The sequence below is a fragment of the Ornithorhynchus anatinus genome, chromosome 2 (genome assembly GCF_004115215.2).
Source record: "Ornithorhynchus anatinus isolate Pmale09 chromosome 2, mOrnAna1.pri.v4, whole genome shotgun sequence".
In the NCBI taxonomy this organism is placed as follows: Eukaryota; Metazoa; Chordata; class Mammalia; order Monotremata; family Ornithorhynchidae; genus Ornithorhynchus; species Ornithorhynchus anatinus.
Window position 1 is genome coordinate 70,319,957 of NC_041729.1, and position 24,131 is coordinate 70,344,087.

Sequence of the window (24,131 nt, forward strand, 5' to 3'; positions counted from 1 at the left end):
GGCTATCATAGCCAGCCAATGATGCTAAAAAGAGTAAAGTAATTTACACCGAGTCATTCTAGTCAAATACAACTTTGTTTTATCAAGGAGAGGGGTGAGTCAGGTTATCAGGTTATCACCTACCCCTGTCAGAGCATTCTCAGTGATAAATATGAAATGCTAATATCTGGAGTTTACAGGGTATTTTATTGATTCTCTTTGTGTTCTTCGATATCCCTGTTGAGAGTACAGGGCAGACATTACATGCACTTGACAGATGAGAGAACTGAGAACCACAGTGGATAAGAAACTTGATTGTGCTCACCAGGTCAAGGATAGGTCTTTCATGTCATCCTAGTACTTTTCCACTAGTCGCCCTACCTCTAACTCTTCTCTCAACTGCAATTTTCATACTACAATCATATTTACTGGGCACTTACTGTATGCAGAGCACTTTATTAAATGCTTCGGAGAGTCCAATGTAACAGTTGGTAGATAGGTTCCCTGACCACAAGGAGCTAACAGTTTAGAGCATGGAAGGCAGACATTAAAATAAATTACATATATGTACATAAGTGCTTTGGGCCTGAGGGTGGGGTGAATAAAGGGTACAGATCTTATTTACAGAGAAACTGTAAAGCTTCCTTATAGCTGTAGTGCATGTTTAATCCAAAGAACCATTTGAGCCCATAACAATTTGGGAAAACATTACAACACAAAGAGATGGTTTTAGGAGAACATAGACACACCCATTAAGTTTTTTTCCTTTACCTTGCCACAACCAAACCCTAGTTGAGTCCTTTCAGATGAGCAGAACCTGTAATACGGGGATGAACTCAACACCTAGAAAGTGAATGCTAATTTGAATGGCTCCTAAATTCTGAATGTCAAACCTGTGACTCATCTTCAAAGGGTCTAGGAATCTTTTTCCTCCTCACTAGGCATTATAGAAATTTGATTTGCATGATACAGATTCAGTCTCAGCACCTCCTTGGCCAGAAAAAAGAAAAAGGTAACATCCGCTAAAGACTGCCTATCTTATCTGAACAAAACCTTTGCAGTAGAAAACCCAAACAAGTGGAGGGAAAAAAAAAAAGGAGACAACAGTAGTGTATCATAATAATGGTGTTTGTTATGCTCTTGTTACTTGCCAGGCACTCTACTAAGCACTGGGGGATATAAGTAAATAAGTTTGGAGACAGTCCCTGTCCCACTTGGTGCTCACAGTCTCAATCCCCCCTTTACAGATGAGGTAACTGCAGCCCAGAAGTGAAGTGACTTACTCAAGGTCACACATCAGACAAGTGGCAGAGCCATTATTAGAACCCATGACCTCTGACTCCCAGGCCCATGCTCTATCCATTACACCATGCTGCTTCTCATAAGTGAATAAGGCCTGAATAAACTCTAAAGGAGGCACCTCTAGGGCTGACAGTCTCCACCGTAATGCTGAAAACATCTGGTTGAAGAAGACAGGCAATAGAGCAGTGGCTACTGAGGTGGATATCCTGGCAAGTACCTACTAATGCATGGCATAGCACTGTCTCTATGCTGGTCACTTTAGCTCTAACAGGTTTCCTAATAAAAATCATGCATGCACTTTGCAATGTGCAGTACTTCTGCCACTCCATATGGTTGCTACAATCAGTCAGTCATATTTATTAAGCTCTTACTGTATGTACAATTCAGTACTATGTGCTTGAGAGAATATAACATAATAACAGGCCCCTTCCTTGCCCACCACGAGCTTACAGTCTAGAGGGGAGGAGGCTGTACCCACATCTCCAGCAGATGTGTGTGTGATTACGTCAAGAGCACACAGGTGACAATGCACAAACCACAGACATCATAGTAACCTTCATCAGGCTGGTTCCTGATCCCCGAACTTTTGTGCCTGACCTGAGGTTCACCCATCACTTGCGACGAGAAGCAGTGTGGCCTAGAGGAAGGTACGCAAGACCGAGCGCCAGAAGACCTGAGTTCTACTGCCTACTCCACCACTTCCCTGCTGGGTGCCCTTGAGCAATTCACTTTACTTCTTTGTGCCTCAGTTACCTCACCTGAAAAATGGGGATTCAATACCTGTTCTTCCTCTCCCTTAGACTTTGAGTCCCAAGTGAGAAGCAGACCATGTCTGAACTGACTGTATTTTATCTTCTGCAATTAGCACAGTGCTTGGTATTAATAAGCCCCTAAAGGTCATTTATTCTCAACATCATGGGAGATACCACCATAAAATGCTACCCTAATCACAATAAGAAGTGTGATTTGGGGCAACAGCCCGCAAGTATGACTACCTTGAACCCCATCTCAATCTACTGCATCAACTTCCTTACTCCAGCCTATTCTTCGTTCTGCTGCCTTGATCACTCTAATCAGCAGTTCAGTCCACATTTCTCCACTCCTCACAAACCTCCAATGGTTGCCCATCCACCACCACATTAAACAGAAACTCCTTATCACTGGTTTTAAAGCACTCAATCAGCTCATCTATCTTACTGCACTGACTTCCTACTATTCAGCCAACACACTTTGCTCCTCCAACGCAACCTACTCAAGGAATCTCGATTTTGTCTGCCTTGTTGTCGAACCCCTATGTCCTCCCTCTGGCCTGGAACTCCCTCCCCATCCATATACCACAAACCATGGCTCTCCCCACCTTCAAAACATTAAATTAAAATCATAATTCCTCCCATAGGCTTTTCCCAACTTTCATCCTCCCTACTCTCTCTCCCTTCTTTCTCACCTATGGCCTGGGATCAGTACCCTTGAAGCACTTGATATTCACCCCACCCTCTCAGTTTATAGCCATACTTTATTTTATTGTCCATCTCCCCCTCCCCTGTAGGCTTTCAGCTTCTGGTAGGCAGGGAAAATGCGTGCCAACTCTGTGGTACTATACTCTACCAAGTGCTTAGTGCAGAGCTCCTCACACAAGAAATGCTCAATAAACAGCACTGATTGATTCTCAAGGAATTATCTGGGCTCCAGTTATTCATTTAGAATATCTGAAGTGGAGTGGCAGGGATAGAGGGTGGGGAGGTGTTTATAAAGAACTCCGATGGCCACTCCAGGGGGAGGGAGAACAGGTACCGAATCCCCATTTTACAGATGAGAAAACTAAGGCACAGAGGAGTTAAGAGATGGCCCAAGGTTACCTAGAAGGTTCCCTCCTTAGGACTACATTACTCAAGCTTGACAGGCATTAATACTGACCCCCAACCCCCCAACACACACACACACACACACCAAGTGCCAAATTAAGGTTGTCAATGGTCTCGCAGCAAGGCTGGAGTGGGGATGGGGAGCGACAGTTCAGTTTTGGCTTCCATTTGGATACAGGCAGAGGTTTGTTGTGGATAGGGAGTCTGTTTATTGTTATAGTGTACTCTCCCAAGTGCTTAGTATAGTGCTCTGCACATGATAAGTGCTCAGTAAATAAGACTGACTATGGGGCAGAAATGAATGTTAGCTGCTTGGCCGGAAGCAGTCAACATCAGTGCTCTAGAACAATGTTCCCTGAGCCCTGAACAGTTACTCTGTGGTGTCAGTCTTAATCCAGGCCAGCAACTTCCCACTCTGAGATGATCCAGGTCAACCTACAAAATGGTAAAAATATCTGCAGTAGTTTCCCCTGTGCTCCTTGGAATAAAAGTTTGCCTAAAAGATTGTGTGCTTTAGCACTCATTTGGCTTTCACATACATTTTTAACTCTGCAATCAATTTCATAGAATGAGAATTGGAGAGGAATCAAGGGATTTTGCAATCAGAACTTCCAGGCTTTCATCTTCAAAGCCTGTTTAAAGAACATCCCTGGGTCCAATACCCAAAGATGATGCTGTTACTAGGTAAAGGCAATTATTTCCCAAGCCAGCAGGGAGCCAAAGAGAGGGGAAAAGTTCCACCTCGGGTCCCAGGCTACATCTTCTCCTCTAAAGGAATCAGGAAAGTAACCTCTTTGGGAAAATGTGACTTACTCACTGGAATTCATAAAAATGAGCCTTAAAAAAAAAAACCAAAACCTTTCCAGAATGAAATGACTCTTCAATTTTCCTGTGTGCTCCTCAACCCTCACAATATTACTTCTCCACAGAGAGATCAACATAGGGGAATTACTGGACAGGAAATAGAGGATGTTTAAAATCATTCTTGCTTACAAATCAACAATGCCAATTATAATGAGTTCTTCAAATTCCTCTTCAGTGTTTGTTTCTGCCTGGCATGGAACCAAAGTTACTAAAATCTAGCAGTATGTGCAGATATGTATGTGGCTGTTAACTTCTCCAAACCCCTCAGTCCCCTACCCCACTCTCCGGTACCCAAATCCAAAAAGGAAGAACAGCAATAGCCAACTGGAAGGAACTTTGTAGCAGAGCAAAGTTCACTAGGGCATGAACAAAGCTAAGAAGCACATACTCTTCCACAAAAGGAATCAACTTTAAAAGGATTAATAGGATAAAAATGGGAGCAAACATTTTTAAAATACCTTGAAAGCTTAAAAGAGAATGAAGGTTTCTGGAGCACTCACTGTGCTCTGTTGCTCTGTGAAAAAAATACCCACAGTTTTTAAAAAGAAATGGAAGATTTTTTTTTATCTTATGGTATCTGTTAAGCGCTTACTGTGTGTCAGGCACTGTACTAAGTACTGAGGGAGATACAAGATAATCAGCTTGGACACAGTTCCTTGTTCCACATGGGGCTCTCAGTCTTAATCCGCATCTTACGGATGTGATGAGGCATAGACAAGACAAGTGACTTACCCAAGGTCACACAGGAGACAAGTAGTGGAGCAAGGGTTAGAACTTAGGTCCTGTGACTCCTTGGCCCATGACCTTTCCACTACGCCAAACTGCTTCTCAGTGTGAATTGGGTAGAACTTTGCTTAGCATCATTGTAACTCGTGAACTCATCTGATTTTTTACTTTCTTCCTTGTGACTTTTCTATCTAGGCCTCTCCAGAGGCATCAATTATTTTGGAAAATTGTATTCACATTAAGAGTGATGGCTAAAAAAAAAATCCCAATATTAGGGCCTCTGAAATCAAAATCATGCCACATTTAAAATTTCATTTATTTCTTTAAGGTTAAGTCAAGTCTCTGGTTGGTGTGGGGAGAGAGAGAAGGAAAAAAGAGAGTTATCTTCCTCAATACACCTAAATTGGAAAAGCTGAATACTAAGAATTAATCATCTAGCCCATCCCTTGCCTCCAGGCAGGGCAGAACTAGTTAATCACCTCCCCTCACAAATGAGTTAACTTGTTTATAAAAATACCCTAAATATGGAGGTTCTACAAAAACATCATTGTCTATCAATTCTCACAGTCAGAAAATTCTATTTTATGCCTTCCCTAAAGCAGTGTTAAGAGAGAAGCAGTGTGGCCCAAGTGGAAATAACATGGGCCTAGGAGTCAGAGGACGAGTTCTAATGCTGACTCTGCCTTTATCTACTGGGTGACCTTCGGCAAGTCACTTAACTTCTCTGTGTCTCAGTTTTCTCATCTGCAAAATGGGTATTAAATCCTACAAAAAACATCTGTAAAATGGGGATTAAATCCCATTCCCTCCTACCTAGACTGTGAGTTCCATGTGGGACAGGGACTGTGTCCAACCTGATCACCTTCTACCTACCCCTGACCTTAGTACAGTGCGTGGCCCACAGTAAGAACTTGACAAATACCAGACTATCCTTATTATTATTGTAATTAAAGGGAATTACTCCCCTCTCAACTGCTTCCCTCCCTTTTAGGCACCTCTCCTTCAACAGAATAAGCCCTGGTGGAGGGGAATGCTGCCTCACCCATTTGAAGCCCACTAATGAGACTTCACATAACCATCTCATTCTTCACCCTCCTCTTCCAACAACTTGTAAGATATTCCAGCCATCTTCAGTCTTATCTCTTCATTGGTCCCACCTGCTATCACAAAATTCCCTAAAACTTCTTCAAGATCAAATCAGGAGCACCAGCGTCCTCCTGATGCTTGCTGCCAGGGCTCTGCTCTCAACTTCCAAGAACAAAATGTGAGTTTGTTTGATAGGTGAAAGGAATGATGGGAAGAAAATGAGGATGGGACTAAGCTTGAGGCTATGCCGAGCCAGTAGGTTCCATTCCTAATGATGGTCTTGGACCTCCCCCTCTTCGAATTCCAGACAATGATCCTTTACAGGCAGAAGGCAGGAAAAATCCCTTGACTTTTTTGGGTTTTTATTTTTTTTAAACCAGTCCCTCTCACACTAACTGCTTTCCCCACCATCATTCCCTTGAATTATTTCACCAACAGGCTGTCAGTCTAATCTGCACATAGGCTAAGAGACATTTCTAATCAAGCCACCTCACATCCCGTACGACAAGCTTCCCTAACACAGGCATTCAGTTTGAGTATTTTTAAGTACAGTGTGATTATTGCTAACATTTTAAATGTTAGTGGAGGAGGGAGTCTTCCTCTCTTAAATGCTATTGATATGGGGGATCAACTGCTAAAGTTCAGCCCGAATCTATGTTAAGATAGGGATGACAACTTTTAACAGGTGTTTCACCATGCACACATTAAGCCAGTTTCTCACAGTTTTAGAATCAAATGTCAGAGAAAAAAAACAAAGCAAAAGCACAAACCTATAATACAAACTCACAGCAGAATGGATTACAGTGGCATGCCAGGGAAGACAATCCTAGAGTTGCTCAATTCAGGCATGTTCATTAAAAGGAAAGAAACTTATTCCTCCCGAAACACAGTTTGTGAGGTGGCCTCAGTGACAATGAACTCAACAACAAGGAGGTATTCCTCATTAAATGTTACTCAGAGTAGAAATACTGAAAGTTATCCAAAAGAAAAAGCCACAGTTGATGAACATATTAAGGGAAAAAAAATACAAATTCTTCATTTACTAGCCCTATTCCCACCAAATACTATCTACACACTTATTATTTTGCAACACAATTTGTGAAATGGTTGTATACAGGAAATTCCTTATTTTTAAAAATCTGTTGAGGATTCATATTTTAAAACTGTTTTTAAAATAACCCCATTGCATTTTGCTTTTCCACTCTTGTTCCTTTGGTTCAAAAAACTGTTTGATCAGCCATTTGATGTCAAAGAAAACAGACTGGGCTATATCCACTTTCACAAAAACTCATTTCATAGAACGGCTGAATAGCTTCAGAAACTGCAGCCCCCAGCAACTACATGCCCCCCCCCCCAAAAAAAACCAATGACATGAATGAAGCTTGTTAATGAAAAACAATTTTACATGACCCCATGGGTAATCGCAGACCTGTTGATGACACTCAATCATGTTCACGGTAATAGAAAAGGAAAAAAGTGGTAAGTGGTCTAATTTAGTTCTTGCTAAACTAAAACTCCTGGCAGCAAGGCTCATTATTACCCCCAAGTTTTAAACTTGATTATTTAATCAGAGTTTGGGGAAATATGGAACATAACATACAAACATCCTGAGAAAGACAACATAGGTGTTCACAAGACTCTCAAAGCCATTCTTACACAGTTCTACCGAATGTCAGTTCCAAAATGAGTAAAGCAATTCATCCCGGGTGTCTAACAATGCCCACAGAGAAACTAGGTCAGAAAATGAACCACTCTCAGAGCTGGGCACCACCTGCTTCGGGGCCTGGGTCCCCAATGGGGGTGGGTGGAGGGGTTAAGTCAAGGTAAATCCAGGCTCCACTTCTGGGTCCCTGCTGGAAGGTGTCAGAAATGGACAGTATGGAGGAGCTGGAAAGTGTGGAAGGGAACAGAGGACCAGGCTGCCATGGGAGAGTGCAGCAGGACAGTCTAGAAAGCTACTATTTGATGGCTACACACAGAGAACCCAATAATAAATATTGTGGAATTTGTTAAGTGCTTACTATGTAACAAGCACTGCACTAAGCACTGGGGTAGATACAAGATAATCAGGTCCCACATGGGACTCACAGTCTTAAGTAGGAAGGAAAGCAAGTATTGAATCCCCATTCTGCAGACAAGGGAACTGAGACATAGAGAAGTGAAGTCACACAGGTCACACAGCGGGTATGTGGCAAAAGCCAGGATTAGACCCAGGTCCTCCGGCTCCCAGACACATGCTCTTTCCACTAGACTATCATCACGCTGCGCCCTCAAAGCACATGACAGACTGAAGCCAGCCCGAACCACAAATGTGGACATCCAAGATAGACACTCAATGGTGTTTAGTTCCAAGCTTAAGTGTGAGGGCACAAACAACACAGGAACAAGACACACAAAGGGGGGGGGATGTGGACCTTCAGAGGATCTCAGATGGGCCCCTTTCAACCCATATGTCCTGGGGAGATCTCCCTGTTAACACAGTGCTCGGCACACAAGTAAGCATTTAATAAATACCGGTGAATGACTGCTACGATTGTAGCTCCACCCAACATTATGAGTTCATCCCAAGCACAAAGAGAAAGTTTCTAGTCCTAACGTTTCTATGTAAGGCAGATATAATCGACTTTATTCATTAAAAAAGTATTTGTTAAGCGCTTCCTAAGTGCCAGATACTGGGGTAAATACATGCTGATCAGGTTGGACACAGTCCCTGTCACACATGGGGCTCACAGCCTTAATCCCCATTTTACAGGTGAGGTAAGTGAGGTACAGATTAGTTAAGTGACTTGCCCAAGGTCACCCAGGCAACAAGTGGCAGTTCTGGTATTAGAACCAAATCCTTCTGACTCCCCAGCCTGTGCTCTATCCACTAGGGCATGCTGCTTCTCATGTCATTCAGAAGAATAGAGGCTCTCTAAACTCAACTGCATCAAAACAACATCGCGGAGACAATGGAGATCAAAGGAAGGGAATACTTAGTTCAAGGCTAAATGACTTGTCTTGTAACTTTAAGAATCGACAAACTGCATAAAAATAAAGAACCACAAGCATACAAACTCAAGGAACTAATGGGCAAGCCTGGAATGTCCTCTATTGTTGTTGTGCATTCACTGGAGTGGAAAACCACAGGGAAATAAACATTGAAAAGTTAGGTAAATCCTAGTTGACCTGTTGAAACTGTAAGAAGCCAATGAAGATACCAATGCAGAACTGTGGAAGCCAAATGGAAAGAAGTGAAAATAGAAGGGTGGCTAAGAACAGTAAAGACCCTGCATTACGAGTACATATTTGAGGTTATAGAAGGAGGGCAGTTTGATTTTCTCCAAAGGTCAGGAAAGGAGAAATAGAGGTTTCAGTTCACTGAGCTGAAACTGACCCAAAATGTTAGCTCTGGTTGTAAATATCTGGGGAAAGAAAAGATAGAGTACTCACACTCCTCCAGTGATGTATCCATTAAGACAACTGGCCCCAACCTAAGGTCTTGATCAAAGGTGAGCTCTGAATTTGCCTGGAGCATATCATTCATCCACTCTTCCCTGACCCCCACAAAACTAAAGCTAAGATGCTGTGGCATTAGCAGAACAAACCATCTTTCATCCGACTTTGAGGAGTGGGCTTAGAGTTCTCTATTAAAACTACTACACCCATTTCTCATTAATAAATGCAAAGTTAATATCTAGCCTAGTGGAAAGAGCATGGGCCTGGGGGTCAGAAGAGCTGGGTTCTGCTGGATTCTAATGTGGGCTCTGCCAACTGCCTACTGGGTGACGTTGGGCAAGTCGCTTAACTTCTCTGAGACTCAGTTTCCTCAACTGTAAAATGTTCTTCCTCCTTTTTAAGTCTGTGAGCCCTTGCTGTGGGGAGAAAATATATCTGTTGTATCGTATTCTCTCCATGTGCTTAGCAACAGCAGCATGGGAGAGAGTCGAGGGTGGAGACTCAATCTTACTGCACAGGAGGCAGTGGTAAATTACGTCCATATTTTTACCAAGAAAACTCTATGAATACACTACCATACAACTGCAGGTGGAGGCAGGCCTTTCTGGGACAGATGTGTCCATGGTGTTGCTATAGGTCAGAGACGACTCGACAGCGAAAAACAAGCTCTGAACATAGTAGATGCTCAATAAACACCATTATTAATAATAATTACAGTATTTAAGCCCAATGGGGGACAGGGAGGGTGTCCAACCTGATTAACTGGTAGCTACCCCAGGACTTAGAACAGTGTTTGACAGGTTGTAAGTGCTGAACAAATACTGTCTATTATAACAATTGTATATTATATAATAATAATAATGATGGTATTTGTTAAGCACTTAGTATGTGCAAAGCACTGTTTTAAGCACTGGGGGGGGATACAAAGTGATCAGGTTGTCCCACATGATGCTCACAGTCTTAATCCCTATTTTACAAGTCAGGTAACTAAGACCCAGAGAAGTTAAGTGACTTGCCCAAAGCCACACAGATGACAATAACATAGCCCTCTCCCATCAAAGTCCAAATCTTTGAGAAAGGGGAAAACCACACCCCCTCACAAGAAACACCCTTCCCTTCTCCAGAAGCCCTTTCCCACCAAGTAATAGTGAGAAAGGCAAGTGGCTAGTTTAGCCATATGGCAGCAGGTCCAAACACTCAGTACCACTGCCCACTGATCCACTGATGACTCCCACCACTGCAATTTTCCCCAGTACCATATACCTGTAAGAAGAACTCTTCCAGACAGAACATGCATTTCCCAAGAGAAATACCTGCTAAAAACCATGCCGAGAATTACCTTGTGCTGTTGCTGGGAGGTATTTGCACATATAAGCAAGCAGTAAGATTTATTTCTACTCTAATTAGCTGCTAAGCCTAAAGAGCTAATCTTTAAAATTCACAGACCCAGAGTCATCAGATTTTTAAAAAAATTAAAAAAAAGAAAGACAATAAATGTAAGTCCTCAGCCTAGCAAAGAAACCGAAACCCTTCTATGGAAGGCCGTGGAGTAGCATAATATGCCTTGGCAATCACATGCTTAATTACAAACAGAATGCCCAAGAGTAAATCGGGAACAGGCAACTAATCAGTGATATTTACTGAGCACCTACTGTGTGCAGAGCACTGACCCGAGCGCTTGGGATAGCATGATACAGTAGAGTTGGTAGTTATCAACACTAGCATTTATTTAGCATTTACTATGTGCAAAGCATTGGAGTAAGCGTCTACGGGAGTTTAATAAAACAGAGTTGGTAGGCATGTTTACTGCCTATGCCCTCAAGGAGTTTACAATTCAGTGGATGCAAAGAGTTTCTCCCTGTTCCCACCTCATTAACACAAATTTGTCATGCATTTACCAACTTCACAAGTGACTGGAATTTGGAGACTGCATTAATACCATAATGAACTCTAAAGATAGAGTTATAAAAATACAGTCATAGAAGTCAAGCCTCCTAAATTCCTAAAAAACAGTCAGCTCTTCTGCAATGCATGTTTTCAGCTCAACTTTTAGGTAAGACACTGAGAGGAAATTAGGAAACGTTGTTCCAATAGAGTGTTTCTGTCTGCACAGAACACAATGTCATTAGAAAGCACTGTGTCTACGAACACAGAATGAACAATAACACACAAGTTCTCCTTAACATAGCATTCTTCAACAATGCAAAGCTGTCTTATTGGAGAAATGACTATATGAAGCAAGAGGTTAGAGTCATGTTTGAATGCTAAAGTTTAATAGCCACAGATTTAATTTGTTCATTCAGCCATCAACCTCCTCTCTTCAGAACACATGGCTCTAATTTCATAAACATGAGATTCGGCTGCAGATTGTATTCAGGAATATAGATATTTTGCATTTCTTTCACCTAAGGATTATCATGACATTTCGACTGATTCAACACTGCTGAGCAGAAACCTTTGTAAGAACTGCTTAAAGAGGTACTTACTAAAGTAGGGAGTATGCAAAAAAAAACCCAACCCACAATTAATAACTCTTAAGTGATTATCCAATAAAAAACTAAGTTTAGGAATACAGGTTTTCAGTTCCCAGGCCAAACAAGGAAAGAAGCCACTGAATTACTATTTCGCCAAAAACTGGGTCACTCCCTAGTCATTAAAATAATTTGTACATGACATAAAGTGTAGCTTTTTTATGAAGTGAGACACTTTCTCACCCTTCCTACTGTAGCCCATGGAATCCTATCACTGATTTCACACAGAGCAGTCTGTCATCGTATCAAATGGCCACTAATATAGTATTTACAAAGTGTCGCCCGGGGCTGACCATGGGTATGTGCGCTACTCAGTATTCAGAGCCTTGAGACAAACCATATTGTGCCCCAAATTCAGGTCAGCAGAAAACCTTTCCCCTCCTCCACATAAGAAAGTCCTCTCAGTTAAGTCACAAGATGATAATTGGAAGCTAAAAACACATTTCAATCTGCCTTTTCTAACAAATCTTCCCCCAATATAATAAAATGCAAGTTTCCACTCCTGAAAGAGATGTTTCACAGGATGTGAAACTTTCACTTTTGGCTGGTTGTGTTATGCTCATTTCTAGTTGTCTATATTACCAGGTAGTTGGTAGGTGCTCACTCCATTTGCAACTAAGTTTTAAACCTTTCTTCCCCTGGAACCATTGCTTATATAGTATTAACGGATGTATTAATCAGGGAAGCAGTTGGGCCTAGAGGTAAAAGCATGGGCCTGGGAGTCAGATGACTTGGGTTCTAATCCCCATTCTGCCACTAGTATGCTGGGGGATCTTGGGCAAATCACTTAATTTCTCTGTGCTTCAGTTTCCTCATCTGTAAAATGGGGATTAAATCCTACTCCCTCCTACCTAGAGTGTGAGGCCCATGCAGGACAAGGCCTGGGTCCAACCCTGAATCTACCACACCACTCACCTCCTCCATGAGGGCTTCCCACACTAAGCCCTCCCTTTCCCTCTGCCCCTCCTCCCCTCCCCATTCCCCTTACTCCCTCTCTCTGCTCTACCCACTTGCTCTCTGCACAGCACTTGGGTATATTTGTATAAATTATTTATTATTCTATTGTATTAATGATGTGTATATATCTATGATTCTGTCTATTTTGATGGTATTGATGCCTACTTGTTTTGTTTTGCTGTCTTCCCCGTTTAGACTGTGAGCCTGTTGTTGGGCAGGGATTATCTCTAGCTGTTGCTGAATTATACATTCCAAGCACTTAGTACAGTGCTCTTCACACAGTAAGCACTCAATAAATAAGACTGAATGAATGAAGTGTTAGAAAGCTTCTGGCACACAGAAAGCACTTAACCAATACCATAATTAGAGAAGCAACGTGGCTCAGTGGAAAGAGTCCGGGGTTAGGAGTCAGAGATCATGGGTTCTAATTCCAGCTCCGCTGGTTGCCAGGTGTGTGACTTTGAGCAAGTTACTTAATGTCTCTGGGCCTCAGTTACCTCATCAGTAAACTGGGGATTAAAACTGTGAGCCCCACATGGGACAACCTGATCACCTTGTATCCCCCCCCCCCACCGCTTAGAACCCTTCTTTGCACATAGTAAGCACTTAACAGATACCACCATTATTATTATGAGAAGCAGCATGGCTCAATGGAAAGAGCACGGAGTTAGGAGTCAGAGGTCATGGGTACTAATTCCGGCTCCACCACTTGTCAGTTGTGTGACCCTGGGCAAGTCACTTAACTTCTCTATGCCTCAGTTACCTCATCTGTAAAATGGGGACTAAGACTGTGAACCCCATGTGGGACAACCTGATCACTTTGTATCTTCCCCAGCGCTTAGAACAGTGCTTTGCACGTAGTAATCGCTTAACAAATATTATTATTTTACACATGCAACACGTGATACTTTGGAGAAATACACCTAGCCCAGAAGGTCCTCAATCTAAGTGGGAAGTTGGGTGAGGTTAAGAGTGGGAGAAACCTCAAAAAGGAAGAGTGGGATACATTCTGCAGAAAATACACAAAATGAATGGGGAGACACTGTGGCCTCGTGGAGAGAACAGAGAACTTGGAGTCAAGAGACCTGATTGATCAGGTTCTAATCCTACAGACTGCAAACTCGTTGTTGGCAGGGAACGTGTTTAACAACTGTTATACTGTGCTCTCCCAAGATAGTGCAGCAAGAGCTCAATAAACATGCATGATTGATGGAAAGATAATCCCATTTTTGCCACTGGCTTCCTATGCAAGTTGCTTAGGCTTTCTGTGCCTCTGCGAAAGAGGGGAGAAAACACAGACATCTGCTCTCCCTATCTCTTAGATTAAAAGTCAGCTGTGCTTGATTTAATTCACTTATTTCTACCCCAGTGGTTAGCCCATAATAAGCACTTAATAAATACCATAGCTAATCAGAAGAAAATAAACTTCAGGGCGTGACTCCAAACAGATTCAACCTTGACTGACAACATCCCAATCTCCTAGGTGCCCCTCTAGACTGTGAGCAGGGACTGTGTCTACCAACTCTGTTTTATTGTAGTCTCCCAAGTGCTTAGTACAGTGCTCTGCTCTCGGTAAGCACTCAATAAACACAACTGATTGACTGACTGGGGTTCCAGATCCAGTGACTGCAAGTTTTATCCACCTTCCACTCCTTCAGAGATCAGTAAAAATGCTTTCTATGGTAACAGTACTTATTGGGATGAACACAACAAAAGTAACATATCCCCTATCCACAAGGGAGAAGCAGTGCATTCTAGTGGATAGAGCAAGGGCCTGGAAGTCAAAAGGACCTGGGTTCTAATTCCACATCCACCACTTGTCTTTTCTGTGACCTAGGGCAAGTCACTTCACTTCTCTGTGGCTCAGTTATCTCATCTGTAAAATGGGGATTAAGACTGTGTGCCAAATGTGGGACATGGCCTCTGTCCAACCTGATTAGTTTGTACCCCAGTGCTTAGAACAGTGCCTGGCACATAGTAAGCACTTAATACCATTTAAAAAAAAAGGAATTTATACTCCAATCAAAAGCACTGGGGTGAATAGAGAGTCCTGTATATGAAGCCCCATTCAAGGACTCATTCATTCAATCGTATTCATTGAGCGCTCACTGTATTAAGCGCTTGGGGAAGTACAATAGAGCAATAAAAAGCAATAAACAATCCTGGCCCACAATGAGCTCAAGTTATCTGCTGCAGAGATTTGGAAACTGGTTAGCATGATTTAGTCGTTTTATTTCCTGGTGACGGAATAATAAAGAACAAAACTTCAGTCATTTGGGAATCACCTAGAAATAATAATAAAAAAAACTGAGCCAGAGGCAGATGTATGGTACCTGATAGGGTGATGAGACTCTGCCACAGGGTGGTGATCACTGTATCTATTTGTGGGATTTGTTTTCCTAAACAAAAACCAGCTACTGCCTAACATTTGCCACCTGCTGTTTCTTAATCATTGTTTTGAGGCAGGCCTGAACAAAAGGATTCTGGTCATTATGTAATCTTATCTAAGGATAGTCCTCTAGATCATAAACTCTCGTTTATATTGTTGTTCTTGTTTATAAACTCCTGTTGTGGGCAGGAACTGTGTCTGTTATATTGTTATATTACACTCTCCCAAGCACTTAGAACAGTGCTCTGCACAGCTCAATAAATACGACTGACTGACTGACTGAACTCTATTGTCCTGTACTTGCACTGCACTCTCCGATGCATGCACTTAGTGCTCTGCCCACAGAGAGTGCTCAGTAAATACCACTTTTTGATTGAGGTGGTATAGTTCTTGCAAATCTTGGTTTGGAGAATATTCTGACAGGCCCAACCTTCTTATACACAGTTTCTCTGCCCTGCCCTCATATTGTCTTTACCATATATGGACTTGAAAGCTTAGGTGACAAATTTGCGGGGGTGTTAGGGACTATAGCCCCCAGGAGTTTCCAGATGAGAAGGCAGAGCCAATTGTTCACACTCCCACAGCAATAAGGGTGGGACTCCCTGCCTCGCTCAGCCCCAGTCTCTTGACAAAACAGAAGTTTCCAAACAACTTAGAAAAAGGCACCGAATCAGGTCTTTCCTACTCATTAACTCTCAGAAGTCTACAGACTATTTATTTCCAAGCCTCGACCCAACTGTTCCCCAGAGAGACTACTGGTCTCTTTCTGTCCTGGACTTCAAAATGAGATGGCCCAAAAGTTTGAAATAATGTACCTTCAGTAGACATGTAAAAATACATGGAGCAGTACTGGTGGTGGTAGAAGTAGTAGTAGTAGATAATGGTAGTATTTAGTGTGGACACGCTTGGTGTGATCCCCAGTACCAGTGAGCTCCTCTTTGGCTTCTACAGTCAAAGAAGCTGCGTTGCCTAGTGGACAGGGCACAGGCCTGGGAGGCAGAAGGACCTGGGTTCTAATGCCGGCTCCGCCACTTGTCTGCTGGGTGACTGGGCAAGTCACCTCACTTCTCTGTGCCTCAGTTCCCTCCTCTGTAGAGATGGGGATTAAGACTGTGAGCCCCAAGGGGCACAGGGACTGTGACCAACCTGATTAGCTGGCATCTACCCTGCCACTTGGAACAGTGTTTGACACAGTCAGCACTGACAAATACCATTACTGTTATTATTACTGTTATTAATACCGGTATTAATAGTGATTTAAATTAATTCATTAATTAAAACAATATTAATACTTGAGCCACATGGGCAGTTGGGGCCAAAAAGATCAATGGGATTCCAACAATCCCTTTTACCCCACTGGAAACAGCCCATCTGATCATCCCTCTCTGGGATATGCACATGATTGCACATATCCAAGATTTATTTATATTAATGCCTGTCTCCCTCTCTAGACTAAAGGCTTCTTGCAGGCAAGGAACATGTCTACCAACTCCGCAGTCTCAAGTGCTTAGTACAGGGCTCTACACACAGTAAGGACTCAAATACCATTGCTCGCTTGGAAATGCCACACAGGAGGTAGATGGGGTCCTGTTATAAACCCATCTAAGGAACACCTTAGAAAAGAAGGTGGTGTGTTTTGAAAGAGCTAGTGTTTTCAGAAAGCCCCTGGTTTCCTGCTCTGATGGACAGCCCCCCTTCTCTTTGAGGTTCATGACCTTTCCCACTGGGTTCCTGGGGCCTCGGAGAAGCGAGCAAGTCAGCTGAGAGTGAGAGTGCCTGGAAGTGGCTCACCCTGGCTCAGCAACAAAGGAAGCCCGAGGAAATTGCAATCCCAGTCCAAAATAAACTGAGGACAACCCACCTCCACGTCCCCTTCTTCCCCAACACCGGACGGGAGCTCCCTCCCCAAAACGGATCTCGCTCTTAATTCTGCCTAAGTGTCCAAACACAGCCTCAGACCGCCTCTCTGGCCACTTCGCACGGGACCCTCGAAAAGGCACTGTGGCCTGGTGGAGAGGACACTAGGCTGGGAGTCTGGACGCCTGGGTTCTAATCTCGACTCTGCCCCTCGTCTGCTTGGTGACTTAGGGCGAGTCACTTCTCTCTACCTCAGTTTCCACCTCTGCAAAACGGGATTACAGAAGAGTTCTCCCGCCCCTTCCCTCGGACAGGGAGCTCTCCACGTGGGACAAGGACCGCGATGGATTTGCGTGTGCTCTTCCCAGTGCTCAGCACAAAGTACGCGCTGCTGACAACGCTGTGCCCCCGGGGCCGGCTCTTCCAGTCCCTCGGTCGAGCGCATTTATTGAGCGCGTATTGTGTAGGGAGCACTGTACTAAGCGTTTGGGGAGGGTACAAATGTAGCAGACGCCTTCCGCATGGCATAGTGGATAAAGCACGGACCTGGGAGTCAGAAAGTCATGGGTTCTAATGCCAGCTCCGCCACTTGTCTGCTGTGTGACCTTGGGCAAGTCACTTCATTTCTCTGGGCCTCAGTTCCCCCGTCTGTAAAACGGGGATTGAGGCTGTGTACCCCATGTGAGACCGGGACTGTGTCCAACCTGGGTTGTATCCACCCCAGCGCTTAGTACAGTGCTTGGCACATAGTAAGCGCTTAACAAATACCACAATTATTGTGATTATTATGATTATTATTCCCTGACCACAGTGAGTTTACAGTCAAGAGGTCCCAGACGGCCTGCAGCGATTATAGCCCCCTCCCTCTTCTTCCCCGACAGACGTTCACTCTCCCCACCTTCAAAGCCTTATTGAAGGCACACCTCCTCCAAAAGGCCTACCCGGATTGAGCCCTCCCTTTCCCTACTCCCCCACTGCCTTCTGCATCTCCCCTGCACTTGGCTTTGCTCCTTTTATTCACCCCTCCACCAGTCCCGCATCACTCACATCCATTCTGTCATTTATCTATTTATATTTAAGTGTCTCCCCCACTAGACTAACTCGACTAACTCGTTATGCTTATAAAGTGTGCTTACTGAGCGCTTACCGTGTGTAAAGCACTAAGCCCTTGCGAGAGGACACTAGAATATCAGATACTTTTCCTGCCCACTTTCCCCACTTAATTCTATTGTACCCTTCCAGGCGCTTAGTGCCGTGTTCTGCACACACTGTGCACCCAATAAATAATAATTATTATTATTATGGTACTTGTTAAGCGCTTACTATGGGCCGAGCACTGTACTAAACGCTGCAATGGATACAAGCAAAATCAAGTTCGACCCAATCCCGATCCCACGTGGAGCTCACATTCTTAGTCCTCTTTTTCAGATGAGGTCACTGAGGACCAGAGCAGCGAAATGACTTGCCTAAAGTCACAGAGCAGACCAGTGGCGGGGTAGGGATTAGAACCCATGACCTTCGGACTCCCAGGCCCGTGCTCTCTCCACTACGCCCTGCTGCTCCTGGGCGATTCCGCTGCTCTGCGCATGGAAAGAGCCCGGGTTTGGGAGTCAGAGGTCGTGGGTTCTAATCCCGACTCCGCCAGTCACTTCACTTCTCGCTGCCTGAGTGACCTCATCTGTAAAATGGGGATGAAGACTGTGACCCTCACGTGGGACCACCTCACTATCCTTGTATCTACCCCAGCCCTCAGAACAGTGCTCGGCACGTAGTCAGCGCTTAACAAATAGAGAGGCAGCGTGGCTCATTGGAAAGAGCCCGGACTTGGGAGTCAGAGGTCGTGGGTTCTAATCCTGGCTCCACCACTTGTCAGCTGTGTGACTGTGGGCAAGTCACTTCACTTCTCTGGGCTTCAGTTCCCTCATCTGTGAAACGGGGATGAAGACTGTGAGCCCCACGTGGGACAACCTGATGACCCTGTATCTACCCCAACCCTTAGAACAGTGCTCTGCACATAGTCAGCGCTTAACAAATACCATCATCATCACGCAGTTAGCGCCCGATCAATTTGATCGACTGATGGATTGATTGACGGATGGCTCTGGCCGCTGGGAAAAGTTTAAAGGGACCGGGGAGAAGCCGCTTTTTGGAGAAGTTGGGGTTCAGGGTTGGGGGCGGGGGCTGCAGCGGGTCGGAGAGTCCGATGCCGGGGTCCGCGGCTCCATCCAACGTGGCTCAGTGGCAAGAGCCCGGGTTTGGGGGTCAGAGGTCATGGGTTCTAATCCCGCTTCTGCTGTGTGACCCTGGGCCAGTCACTTCACTTCTCTGTGCCCTCAGGGACCTCCTCTGTAAAATGGGGATGAAGACTGGGACAACCTGATTACCCTGTAACTACCCCAGTGCTTAGAACAGTGCTCTGCACATAGTAAGCGCTTAATACCCACATGATTATTAGTATTTATTAAAATGGGGGTGAAGGCTGTGAGCCTCGTGTGGGCCAACCTGATGAGCTTCTATCTCCCCCAGCGCTTTGGACAGTGCTCTGCCCACAGTAAGCGTTTAACAAATACCCACATGATTATTAGTATTTATTAAAATGGGGGTGAAGGCTGTGAGCCTCGTGTGGGCCAACCTGATGAGTTTCTATCTCCCCCAGCGCTTAGGACGGTGCTCTGCCCACGGTAAGCGCTTAACAAATACCCACCTGATTATTAGTATTTATTAAAATGGGGGTGAAGACTGTGAGCCCCGTGTTGGTCAACCTGATGAGCTTCTCTCTCCCCCAGCGCTCAGAACAGTGCTGGGCACTCCGTAATACCAACATTCTGATCCTGATCCGCGCCCCCGGCCGACCTCCTCTCACCTCGGGTCCAATCCACCACTTGCTTGGGGCTCCACTTGGTCACGGGCTCCATGATGCGCGGCCCCGGCCCGGACCCGCCGAGGGAAACGTCTCCGGGAGCAGCGGGGATCCTCCCGATCCTGCTCCTCCTGCTGCTGCTGCTCCTGCTGGTCCGGCTGGTCCTGCTGCTGCTGCTCCTGCTGCTACTGCTCCTGCTGCTGCTGCTGCTGCTGCTCCTGCTGCTGCTGCTGCTGCTCCTGCTCCTCTCTTCCCGCTACAGACTCCGCTTCCAGGCCCCCATGGTGCTCCCCAGCTCCTGCCGCCGCTGCTCGCACCCAAGTGGGATTGCACGCCCTTTTTCCAGAACGCCTCCTCCTGCTGCTGCTGCTGCTGCTGCTGCTGCTGCTGCTGCTACTGCTGCTGCTACTGCTGCTGCACCTCCTGCTCCCGCTCCTCCTGCGCTGCGCGCTCCGCTCTGTCTGTGCGTGCGGGTAGGGGTCGCTTCCCCCGCCTTCCCTCCCGGGAGTCCTGGTCCTCCTCCTCCTCTTCCTCGTCGTCGTCGTCCCCGGGCTGCGGGCTGGGAGCTGCGGAGCTCCCTCCCGGGCAGGCAGACGGAAAGGGGCGGGACGGGGCGGGGGACAGGGTGGACGGGCTCGGGTTTCAGGTGGCGGGGCCGGAGGGAAACTGCGGGAGGAGGAGGGCCCGCTGCCCCGCCCCCGGACTCCCGCCCTCCTTTTTCCTTTCCCTCTTTTTTCTCTCTCTTCTCCTCTCTCTTTCCGCTCCCTTCCCCTCCCTCCCTTTTTTTCCTCCTCCTCCACCCCTCCTTTTCCCCTTCTGTCCCCTCCTCCTTTTCCCCCTTCCCTTTCCTCAAGTCCCCCTCCTTTTCCCCGTCCTCCTTCCCCCCCCCTTCATTTTCCTCTCTTCCTCTCCCTTCCTCCCTTTCTTTTTTCCTTCTTACCCTCTTCCTTTTTTCTCTCTCTTCCCCTCCTCCTTTCCCTCTCTTCCCCTCCCTCTCTCCCTCCACCTTTTCCCCTCTCTTCCCCTCCTTTTTCTCCCTCTTCCTTTTCCCCCTCTCTTGCCCTCCTTTTTCTCCTTCTTCCTTTCCCCCCTCTCTTCCCCTCCCTCTCTCTCCCTTTTGAGAAGCAGTGTGGCTCAGTGCAAAGAGCACGGGCTTTGGAGTCAGAGGTCATGGGTTCGAATTGCGGCTCGGCCACTTGTCAGCTGTGTGACTTTGGGCAAGTCACTTAACTTCTCGGTGCCTCAGTTACCTCATCTGTAAAATGGGGATTAAGACTGTGAGCCCCACGTGGGACAACCTGATTCCCCTGTGGCTACCCCAGCGCTTAGAACAGTGCTCGGCACATAGTAAGCGCTTAACAAATACCAACATTATTATTATTTTGCCCCCCTTTTCCTCCTTCTCTCCCTCCTCCTTTTACCCCTGCTTCCCCTCTTTCTCCCTCTTCCTTTCCCCCCTCTCTTCCCTCCCTCTTCCTTTACCCCCCTTGTCCTCCCTCTTCTCCCTCTTTCTTTCCCCCCCCCCGCCTTCCCTTTTCTCCCTCTTCCTTTTCCCTCTCTCTTCCTTTCCCTCTCTCCCCCCTCCTTTCCCCCCTTCCCCTCTCTGTCTCCCTCTTCCTCTCCCCCCTTCCCCTCCTTCTTTCTCATTCTCTCTGCACTTACTATACAAAAGGCGGGTGGGGGTGGAATGACTATCCATCTTGCTCCCAAAGAGTATACGTTGTTGTGTAAGAACCATGTGTCACTTTTGGAGTGGCAATAGAGTGCAAAGCTGCCTACTTTTTTATCAACAACAAAAGAATGGACTTTGTGGGCCATTTACAGACACTTTAAAACGAACTCCACCTCTAATGAAACACCTCATGTAAAATGGGCTCAAGATTTTAGCCTTTCATTCTTACTTTTAGTCTAGAGAGAATGTTAGGGGTAAGTGACTTTTTTTATCCTGAAAGGACACTTATAAACCAGCATTAAAATTTCAACTTGCAGTGGGTTGGCTTGTTTCCTTGCCTAATTTACTGTTCTTGTTAGCAGTAATGTTGAAGGTCATTTTTATCATGAAATGCCATACCAGCAAATGTTTTGTAGTTCGTTTTCATTAGGCATTCACCTTTTGTAAGCACCTTGAGTTGGAAGCATATCTACTCTTTACCAAGCACTGAATATAGCTCCATGTGTGGATCTCCAAAGAGCTCAAAACATTCTTGTGGACTGACTAAGTATTATACAGTACTAACTACCTACCATCACTCAAGCCCACACAGATGGAATGATCTGGGTATTTCTGTCTGTTTTCTTATATCATCCCTTAGCTTCAGGTTATGAGAATTACCCAGCGTCCAAGACTTTACCAAGACATTACCATGAGAAGCATGGTGGCCTAGTTTGTCACTCAATTGTATTTAATGAGTGTTTACTGGGTGCTAAGCACTGTACTGAGCCCTTGGGAGAGTACACTACAACAATAAAAAGACACATTCCCTGCCCGCAATGAGTTTAGAGAAGCAGCATAGCTCAGTGGAAAGAGCTCGGGCTTGGGAGCCAGAGGTCATGGGTTCTAATCCCAGCTCCACCACTTGTTAGCTGTGTGACTTTGGGCAAGTCACTTCACTTCTCTGTGCCTCAGTTCACTCATCTGTAAAATGGGGATGAAGACTGTGAGCCCCATGTGGGACAACCTGAGAGCACTTAAAACAGTGCTTTTGTACATAGTAAGTGCTTAACAAATACCATCATCATTATAATTATTATTATTAAGTAGCATGGCCTGGTGGAAAAGACATGGGTATGGGAGTTAAGGAAATGGGGGCTCTAACCTGATTCTGATATTTGCCTGCTTTATCAAGTCACTTAACTTCTGTGCCCTCAGTTTCCTCATCTGGAAAATGGGGATTAAAGAGCTTCCTCCTTCTTAGTCTGTGATCCCCAGGTGGGGCAGGGACACTGTCTTAACTGATTATCTTGTGTGTTCTCTAGTGCTTGGCACATAATTATTTAATTCCAGCATGGTATTAGTGGATAGAGTAGCATGGCTTAGTGGATAGAGCATGGGCCTGGGAGTCAGAAGGACCTGGGTTCTTATCCCAGCTCCACCACTTGTCTCCTGTGTGACCTTGGGCAAGTCACTTCACTTCTCTCTGCTTCATTTCTCTCATCTGTAAAATGGGGATTAAAACTGTGAGCCCTATGTGGGACAGGGACTGTGTCCAACCTAATTACCTTGTGTCTACCCCAGTGCTTAAACTTGTGCCTGGCACATAGTAAGCACTTAACATATGCCCTAATAATTACTATTATTACCACCACAGTGATTAATTTGGCGAACCAAGAACTGTCTGACTTGATAATCTTGTATCTACTCCAGTGCTTACTCCAGTACTTGGCACGGAGCAAGTGCTTAACAAATAATACCATTCTTGTTATTATTATTATCAGCAGCAGCAGCAGCAGCTCCAAAGGTAGGTACAATAGCTCAGGAATCAAAGAAACCAAGTCTAAGTCAAAACTCAAGGTTTGGAAGATATTTTAAATAAAAGCTAAATAAAATCACTGGTTTTCTGAAGTAAGTATCCTTAAATCAAACCTCTTATGAATTAGTTTATGAGTAATGCATATGTCATGGGTGATACTTGGAGGTTCAGGGTTAACAAGGCTTCATCATCAACATCAAGCATTTATTGAACACCCACTGAGGGCATGGCACTGAACCAGGCTCCAAACTGGGCTTGCTAGTTCGCATCCTGCCTTCCCCTCCAGACATCCCCAGTCTATCCTGCTGTATTCCCTTTGCCTCCCTCAATAAAGGCATTCTGGGCACCGCCTTCACCAGCATGTCTCAGCCAGCAGCATCCCAAGTCCCCTAGGGGTCTCTGGGCTACTGTCCTTGGCAGGTTCAGGAGGAGGGTGGGGAGAAAGACGGAGAGGCTTGAAGTTTCTTGGAACTTTGGTTCAGTTCTCTACTGTTCTCAGCCCCATTCTGGGGTGATGATCCAGGTTGTGCAATTATTCCTTTTAGAGGAAACCCACTCCCTCTCTCTACTGAAATATCATGGTATAGTGCTTCTCTCTTGAGAAGCAGCATGGTGTAGTGGATAGAACATCGTGGCTCAGTGGAAAGAGCACGGGCTTTGGAGTCAGAGGTCATGAGTTGGAATCCCAGCTCTGCCACTTGTCAGCTGTGTGACTGTGGGCAAGTCACTTCACTTCTCTGTGCCTCAGTTACCTCATCTGTAAAATGGGGATTAAGACTGTGAGCCCCACGTGGGACAACCTGATTCCCC

At 45.3% G+C, this 24,131-nt stretch overlaps 1 protein-coding gene across 1 annotated transcript in view; it reads right to left on the minus strand.

Annotated features, from left to right (window-relative positions):
- Window positions 1-20,034, minus strand: part of CNKSR3 (CNKSR family member 3) — a 100,667-nt gene extending 80,633 nt beyond the window's left edge. Inside the window, 1 exon segment of the mRNA XM_029053607.2 lies at window positions 19,855-20,034. Within this exon segment, the coding sequence (XP_028909440.1) occupies window positions 19,855-19,906 (52 nt within the window). The 5' untranslated portion in view covers window positions 19,907-20,034.
- Window positions 20,035-24,131: the final 4,097 nt, after the last annotated feature.